This window comes from Lactuca saligna, chromosome 8 (assembly GCF_052625555.1).
Source record: "Lactuca saligna cultivar CGN05327 chromosome 8, ASM5262555v1, whole genome shotgun sequence".
NCBI lineage: Eukaryota > Viridiplantae > Streptophyta > Magnoliopsida > Asterales > Asteraceae > Lactuca > Lactuca saligna.
In genome coordinates this window covers 91,243,393-91,252,498 of record NC_136424.1, presented here as the reverse complement: position 1 = coordinate 91,252,498, position 9,106 = coordinate 91,243,393, and the positions used below count along the sequence as shown (strand labels likewise).

Sequence of the window (9,106 nt, the reverse complement as noted above, 5' to 3'; positions counted from 1 at the left end):
ATTTTTTCAATTGATCTTTTATATATATATATATATATATATATATATATATATATATATATATATATATATATATATATATATATATATATATATATATATATTCAACTGCCACTACAATATAGTTTGGTGCAAACTATTATATCAAACCTAATTTGATGTTGCACACCTTACCTAAACCTAAAATTTTCAATATGTAATGAGTCAATAATCTTTCCTTGTACACAAATCATTCTAAAGTTTGACCACGCATCAGGTTTTAAACTAGCAAGTTTTATGCCTATATATGTACAACAAAAAAGGTAATTAAAAATAATTTAATAAATAAATAAATAAAAGAAAAAAGACAATTATAATGTCTAGATTGTACAAATTTCATTGCACCTGGCTTTATTGCCCTAGATTGATGGTTTAAGTTTCAAAAGAGGTTATATTCCAGTTATAAATAGACTAAGAAGAGCAGGTGATATACTTATTCTTTTCCTTAAACAATAAAATACCCTAGAATAAAAGCAAGGCAACAAATGGGAAAGGGTGTTTTTAATTGATATAATAATAAGACATGTCCCATCTCCACACCATTCCTTTTTGACCCCATCATGGTTCAGTCTTTTTCCTCTTTGAAGCCATATAGCACCCATCTGTTCATCGCCAAAACATCGAAATCTCATTGTATTTATTTGAGATAAAGAACACCTCTAACTGATATGATATGACACTTTTCTCTTTGATTGAACTACACCTAGTTACCATATTTCATCAACACCGATAAACCATTTTCAGCTTCTACATGGCTCAACAGGTATCTCCTATCGCCATTGTTACTAACGATACACATTTAGCGGTTTTCTTTTTCGTTTTTTTTTTTTTCTTCATTTTGAGTTGAATGCAGGAAGAAGGGGGGTGGCCTTTAGGACTGCGGCCTTTGAATATGAGACCAAGAGACTATGACTTCTCAGGATCAATCTCATGCAACACTTTGCTCAGTGGCTCTCCTGCATTAACCTCAGATTCGTCTTCAGATGTAGATACACAGGTTTGATTTGTGTTTATGTTCAATGTTTATTGCGTTATTTTCTTTTATTTATTAATCCATTGCCTGTCACCGGTGATGAAGTGGTTGAAACTTGCTAGAATAATCTAATTTTGGATCCAACTTCCTCCATTGAGTCGAAAAAGTCATGATTTTTCAGGATCAAGAGTTCTTAAAAATCATGTTGGTACCTAAATATAGTCTTATATTGGATACCTACGCGTTCTGAGGACAACATGATAAATGTTGTAATATAAGAATTTGCCTTTTTGACATAGATTTAGCATTACTTTTATATCTCGTTTTCACGCATAACATAGCGGTAAACAATGAAAGTGCTTCCTAAATTTGCATTTTTTTTTTTATTGAACCGGTAACATGACCAACATATTTGGAGATTCATCATAAATCATAATCTCTTTTCATTTTTTTTAAATGCTAGAAAAACATATAAGGATCCATATTGTAAATCTTAGAAGCCATAATATAAAGTTTAATGGAAAAATTGAATGAGCTTGCAAACCTAGATAGATATCATCCTAAGATGTTATTTTATTTAATTTTTTTGGAGTTCAATGATTATTAAACTTTTTAAATTGGAAAAAAAAAATCAAATAAATATTTAAATATGTTTTATTGAACTTTATAGACTTGAAATTTATTAGATTTATAATAAAGACTAATAGAGTTATATGGAATATACAATAATAATAATGTCACAATCCAGTGAATCCTTACAAATATATATATAATGGCTATAAATTTAAATCTCTCTCATTTTTCTAAAAAGGCTAAAATAGTTAAATATATATATAATAGATATATATATAATAGAGTGTAATTTTCATGACACTAAAAACATTTTATATAACATTTCAATCTAAAAATTAATGAGTTTAAATATATATATATATATATATATATATATATATATATATATATATATATATATATATATAGAGAGAGAGAGAGAGAGAGAGAGAGAGAGAGAGAGCATGTATAAAAGAATAAAAGATGAGAATCTTGAAGTCACAAGAGTTCTTAAAAATTAGTACATGATTCATCAGCCATTTCTTGTTTCGTATTTCTAGTTGTCTTATTCGGTCCAAGCTTCTTTTGGAATGAGACGTATATAAAGACATATATGGAAGATAACACCAAATTTCTGCCCTTGGTAGTAGATGATCAATTGCTTTTCCTTGAAACTAGTGAATCTATAAGACATTTAAAATGACATTACTGACCCCGAAAGAAGCTTGTTCCCTTCACATGTCACTGTCATCCTTTATATGGGTATGTTCGGTATACCAGATTAAGTCTAGCAAGGCATCTTTTACAACAAACCTATATGGCTATATCAGTATACAACTTCCATTACATTCGCAAGTGGTTATATATAGCATTACATTATTGGATTTGACCCTAAATCAAGTTAAAAATATTGTGACCTTATTTTGAGATTATTATTGGTTGTATCTAGTCAACAGGGTCTTTCTTTCATGACAAGAGCATCACGTTAGGAAATCTTTTGGGTGTTTCAAGCATTGTAGAGCTATCAAGAAGATCTTTAAGAAGTAGGAGAACTTCAGAATCCATAACTTTAGGAAACAACGAAAGATCAAACCTCAAATCAAAACTTTGGTGTTTCCGTTTTTGTTTATGCCGAAAAGACATTGATGTTGATATCGCTAGAAACAACACTGTACCCCTTGGAAGACTACTAGAAGTAGAAAGAAGAGTTGCTCAGGAGCACAGACGAGGTCATGAGCATGGTCCATTGATATATGGGCCTGATGAGCTTGCGTTAGCTCAACCTTTTGGGGAGCTATCAAATTCGTTGTTTGAGGATGGACGAATTGTGCCTCCGACCCAGTCAAGCCCTTGTTCGGGTTTGGACTCTAATGGAAGGAATGAGGGTAGAAGATTGAGACCTCCATGTTTTTGAAACTTAGTTTTCTTTCGTATATTTATTATTACAGCTGGAGATTAATTATGTTGGGTGCATTTGTGAAGAATTTGTCATATTTGCTACCTATAATGGGGTTTAATTTGTTTGGTTCATTTTGTGAACAACCAATGTTTTAATGCACGTAGAAATATATATATATATAATTGCATTGTTTAATATACATATAAAATGTCACTTCACATCTAAATGTAATTTAATAAAGTTAAAAAGTGTATCCACCTGAATTAAGTTAAAAAAGTGTATCCACATGAATTAATGATGGGTTTTTGTCATATCACATGTATGATATCTGGTTGTTTTAACTTTTAATCCATCACATATACATGGGTCTATATCATCTATATATTTAAATTGAATAAAGTCTTTTTATAAAAAAAAAATAATAATAAAAAAAATAACAAAAATGTACGACAGTAGCCAAATTGGTCTAGAACGTAGTGATGAATAAATGTAACAGATAAATTTGATGGTGGTGTTTGATTTCTAAAATCTAAAATCTAAAATCACTTTATCATTTATCAAATCTTGCCGGATACACAATGACCATGATGCATCGGATCTTGCTTTATACAACAATCATTCTCATAATATTTCAAAACAATGTTATTCAAAATTCTTGTTTTAGATTATTATTTGTTTAAGAACTAGTATTTTATATTAAAACCAATAGTCTTATGTATTTTATGCATTTCAAGAAAGATGTGTATTAGCATAATATATTTAATTATTTCTACCATTTATTATTGTATCTTGTAGATAATTATTCTTATATTTCTTCCTTCAAAGGGATCTACCTATATTTATACATTCATCAAAATAAATAACGTTACGAAGCGCATATGGGCTTAATCTACCGGACTACTATACTGGGCTATACAAGATACACATATAAACACAATATAATGTACACTAACAATTACAAACACTTTTTTTTTTTATATTGGTTTGAAATGATCTTTAGTAATGCAACATCAAGAAAATTACCCTTTGGTTTGCTGATTACCCCACAAGAAAATTACACAATAAAGAGATCCTTTATACATATACCCAATAGGGTACAGATCTTATATTCAACCAAAATGTTGCTAACACATAAATTTGACATTTTTCATGTTTTATCAATGCATTGATCAATCCTACTTGCTTTTCCAAATGAGGATACAGCCGATAGCCCACAGCTTTCCTCAATGCAGCTTGTAGGCATTCTTGATTTCCAATCCTTTTGATGGGCAGCTTTAATTTCCACCGCCACCAACCGCCCAATTTTGCTCCGGCAAAAGGGGCAGACTGGCGGAGTTGATGGATTTTGCTTGTTATGGCAGCACAAAGCTAGAGTGCATTGAGCACACATTTGATGCCCACAATCTTGAACCTCAATTGTGCATACTTGATCAAAGCATATGCAACATACCTCCGTTTCACTTCCCTGAAATTAAAAACTAAAATTACCAATTTTTTGAAATGACAATGAACAACATGTTTGAATGACTCGTTTCAATCCTTCAAGCCGACTAAACTTGATAATGGAATGTAATCACCAATTCCATTCCATCATACCAAACAGGTCTTAAGTTTTGAGGTTACCTCAGAGATATTGTCATCTATACCATCGGAATCATAATGTGATGGAGATGAAACCACCCAGTGACTGGTGCTCTTCAAGACTGTTTTCTCCCTCTCCCTATTGGCCTCCATTAGAGCCTTTTTTAACAAGGCTTTTGCATCTTGATGAAGCTCGCTAATGAACTTTAATGGTGAAGGCCACACCAGAGGCTCTGCTGATGAAGGGTTTAGCAATGCTGCACATGCTACGTTCTTATGCTTTAAAGCAACCATGTATGGAATTCTTCTGCATTTTGAGGTTTAAAAAGATGATAAAAATCAAACCTTTTTGCTGAAAAGATTAAGGATTTGCAAATGGTTTTGAAGACAAGTGTTACCCAGATGAATCTTGTTGAAGTCTATCTGCACCCCATGCCAATAATTCTCTGATACAATCGATTGAACCCCCTCTCGCAGCTAAATGAAGTGGAGTGCTTCCAGGGAAGCTGTAAATCAATATTAGTTTTCATTTAAAAAAAAAAAAAAAAAAAAAAAATCTTGAAATTCAGAAAGTTTAGGAAAACTTATTACCTATATCCACCAGTAGAGGCACAAACAAGAGCTCCATTATCTAAAAGTATATGAACACAATCAGGGTGTTGTTGACGTGCAGCTAAGTGTAATGGGGTTGCTCCTTTACCATCTCTTATATTCACAAATCTTGAAAATCCCCTTTAAACCCATTTTAAATTATGATTAATTTTACTTTTATACTTCACTAGTTCTTTAGTTTACATGTAAAAGAAAGTAATTTGAATTAATCTAAAAAGAATAGGAAAGTCTACCAAGAAACTGCAATGTGGGAGGTCTTGGCAGCTAAAAGAATGGTTTGAAGACAATCAGAGTGGCCATAGAATGCAGCATAGTGCAAACATGTTCTTCCATTCAGTGAATCAAACATCAAAATCTGACAAATTGTTAACAGTATCATCATTTTTGACTTTGAAACAATGATCTTGAAGACAGATACATGCATGCGTTTTTTGAGGTATGTAAAAAAGGAAAGAAATCGACATACATTAGCCCCAGCTTCAATGAGCTTTTGTACACAAGAAATCTTCCCATGCATTGCCGCTAACATCAATGGAGTCTTAGCAATTACACAAAATCAGTAGAAGAAGAAGGTGAGAAATAAGAAAATCACCCAATTTCCATAAGATCATGAACCATATATCACATCTGATTCATGAAATTGACATAAAAACCAAAACTGAAGTGTAATTTAAACAGAGACTACCCAAACACACCTGTTTATGACGATTCAAGGAATCGGGATTGACTAACTGATCGTCCAAAAGCATAGAAACAATCTGACACAAAATCGACACATTGTATGAAATAATGAAACATTGAACAAATTCATCAAGGGAAAACAAAAAATGAAGTAAGAAAATGAAGAAATTCTTGAATTACCGACCTCGATTCGGCCATTGGCAGCAGCTATGTGAAGAGCAGAATGGCGATCGTTGACGGTGGTTTGCTGAATAAGATCGGGATCTCTCTCCAAAACACTTCTTACAGTCTCCAAATCGCCGGACTGCACGGCTGTGAACAACCAATGCTCGTCTTTTGCCCTGCAACTAAGCCCCTGACCCATCTTTTCGAGGGTTTAAATGCTAGGGAGAAAAGTGGCGGAGGTCCACCGGAATCATCCGCAACCACCCAGTGATAAGGTGGGTGGTGGTGATAATGGTGGAGCAGAGAGTGTGGTAGCGGTTTTTTTCACGTTTAAGTTGGAGAGATAATGGGAGGTTAACGGGCAGGTGACGGGCAATCTAGAGATTCCCAATTTTTACAAAAGTGGGTACCGACAGCCCCGATTTTTCGCATCTGTGTCTGTTAATAGGATAATTGATTTGATTCTACTTAAAGTTACATGAAAAGAAATGGTAATATTTTCGATTTAACTATCACTTTTTTTTTCCTTTTAACCAAATAGGAGTATTTAATATTTTCATGGTTTTAATTAAAATGTTTTGATTAATGCAAGAGTATTAGAAAGTTTGAAAGAGATATAGAAAAAAAAATATATTATACTTATTAAGTTAACATTGTAGAAATATAAACTTATAATAATATGTAGTTAAAAACTGTGTTATATTGATTGTTAATAACTTAAATTGTTAAAAATATATGTTCCTTTTTTTTTTTTTTTGCGAATCTTGGTTATCTTACAAATTAGATGTTCATTAAAAAATCAGTTTGAACTAGAAACTAGTATGAATTAAGGTCTAGACATCATACTGGATTCAGATTGATTATATGATCGTTGTTTTGCAATTTGTGGTACTACCATTGGAGGATCATTTTTTTGATTTTTTTTTTGTTTTGTCGTCACTAATTGCTTTATGGTCAAAATGACCATTTTGCCTCTCATCACTTAGTATAAATAGATGTTGTCATGTTAGTTGTGTTAGGTTCATCATACCACTTAAAAACGATGTTTACATTAAAAAAAAAAATCTCTTATGATTTGGGTATACTCGATAGCATATAGTCAAACAACAAATACATAAAGAAAAAATAACTATATGAATGTCGATCCCACTTACCATAGATAACTCACCTTCGAATAAGTACACACATTGACGAATAAATTGACAAATGACAATTCCAAAAAATTGAATATTTCGACCAACGACCCCTACTATTACTACCAACACAACGATGACACTATTTCTATGAGACACGCTTTGTTTTTTCTAATTTTAGAGTTAAAGATGTATTGCAATTTCTTTTTCTTTTTTACAATATTAAAATCGAAAATTTAATAAAAGACAAAATAAATCGTTTTTTTAACTGGTTTTACCCGATTCGATTTGAATCCAATGCCTACCTAGTTTGACCTTTTCAAATTATTTTTTCCAAAACCCGGTTTGGATCCAATTTGATTTTTCCCAATCAGATTTGACAATTGTTAATCAAAATATGATTTCTTTTTGAAACCGACCCAAATCTTTTTTAAAACCCAGTATGTGCTCCAAATATTAAAAAATGACTTTGGTGTAAAAAAACCTATTTTTCGTCACTTTTGTCGCATTTTACTGAACTTAATTTTGGTGTCAAGGGTTTTACGAAATTTTCATGGTTGATCAGATACGGCATAATAAGCAAGACTCCTTTGCCTTGTCATTCGGGATGCTATTGTTCTCTCTAACTAGTGATCTTATTCTTTTTTCAACTATAAGTAAATGTGTAACTTGTTTGTCAAGCAATAAAACCTTGTGTTACTCAACTATTTACTTTCAAGAAATTTATTAATCTATATTCAATAATAGATACAACTAAAGATGATGATAAAATTATGAACATTACCTTAAAACTTGATGCTTTAACTAATTTACAAAAACAATAAATTTCAATTCATTTAGCCTTTGGCATCAATGAACTCCTTCAAATTCTGCAAAATTCCTTTGTAATATGGATTTATAAACTTTGTTGCTGTTATCGTCTCCTCTGAATGATTAAAGATTATTCAGTAAATGGTCACATACTCTTTTTACCAATATGGGAAATATACTTTCCTTTTTACCATAATTTCAATGTAGTTACATATCTTTACCCATAACAGCATATGCATAATAAAGATGAGATGGATGTAAAACAGAGAAGTAGTTGGTTGGATAAATACGAAAGAAGATGTTATGATTCCAACTTCTCTGTTTGATTTGCTTGTTAGCTTGGTTATCAATTTTGAAGTTAAATAAACACAGTCAAAAAGACAAATGCGATCGGGGGTAAAGCATAACAGACGACTGAAATCAAGAGGTTACCTTGTCGAATTACAATCACATAAGCACACCGAATGAACATAGATTCACAATCATGAAGGCAGGAGCTGAACCACGCAGTCCAAATAACCTCTTGCATCTTCTCCCTAATGCTGCCATCCCTATCAATGTCATCACTGAGCACAGAAAAACCTCAAAATTAATCCGAAATCGCAAAAATAAAAAACGCAACAACCACATACCACATACACAGATATGCATACAGATAGAGAACCTGAGAATATAAAAGGAGTAATAATACTGGAGGAGGCGAAGAAGGAAGATATCAGGTAAAGGGATAATTGCGCCAAACAAACACAGATGAAGCCTGAAGGACACCATGCTCCGGCCAATTAACCTCCATGGATCCCTACGCTTTCTCCGACGCCCGAAAACTTGATTTTACAGGCGCCAAATATGACTGCATATATGAACCGATTTGTATGTTTCAGTTGCGAAAAGCTTTGAATCGGGTTATCATACGATCTTTTTGCAATTACAAGGCCAATTTAATTTTATGAGCCAAAAGCCCGATCCATACTGATTTAAGATTATGTTTAACCAGCTACATTTTTAAAAGAGTAAATTACACGAATGGTCCCTGTGGTTCAGGATAATTTGCATGTACGGTCCCTAATTTATTTTTTTAACTTCAATCATCTTTTCAGTTTGATTTTGTTACGTAAATGGTCCCAAAATAACTTAAAATGTCCACTATGCCCTTATAGATGT

At 32.2% G+C, this 9,106-nt stretch overlaps 2 protein-coding genes across 3 annotated transcripts; one reads left to right on the top strand and one right to left on the bottom strand.

The window, feature by feature from the left end:
• The first annotated feature begins 489 nt into the window (after positions 1 to 489).
• On the top strand, positions 490 to 3,106 carry LOC145008354 (uncharacterized protein At3g17950-like). Its single transcript, XM_078966974.1, has 3 exons — positions 490 to 802; positions 893 to 1,036; positions 2,514 to 3,106. Exons 1-3 carry the CDS (start codon positions 791 to 793, stop codon positions 2,976 to 2,978), a joined length of 621 nt encoding a protein of 206 aa, XP_078823100.1. The 5' UTR covers positions 490 to 790; the 3' UTR covers positions 2,979 to 3,106.
• Positions 3,107 to 3,973: 867 nt separating this feature from the next.
• LOC145010341 (putative E3 ubiquitin-protein ligase XBAT31) lies at positions 3,974 to 8,886 on the bottom strand. Of its 2 annotated transcripts, XM_078968897.1 has the most exons (10): positions 8,610 to 8,886; positions 8,378 to 8,511; positions 6,022 to 6,440; positions 5,852 to 5,914; positions 5,623 to 5,694; positions 5,390 to 5,511; positions 5,136 to 5,276; positions 4,943 to 5,050; positions 4,587 to 4,851; positions 3,974 to 4,428 (listed from the first exon to the last, which is right to left on the bottom strand). In XM_078968897.1, the coding sequence occupies exons 3-10, from the start codon at positions 6,199 to 6,201 to the stop codon at positions 4,111 to 4,113; spliced, it is 1,269 nt and encodes a 422-aa protein (XP_078825023.1). In that variant the 5' UTR covers positions 6,202 to 6,440; positions 8,378 to 8,511; positions 8,610 to 8,886; the 3' UTR covers positions 3,974 to 4,110. The 2 variants fall into 2 exon arrangements, with proteins under 2 accessions (XP_078825023.1, XP_078825024.1); XM_078968898.1 differs by lacking the exons at positions 8,378 to 8,511; positions 8,610 to 8,886 and having other exon boundaries at positions 4,326 to 4,441; positions 6,022 to 6,526.
• Between the last annotated feature and the right edge of the window lie 220 nt (positions 8,887 to 9,106).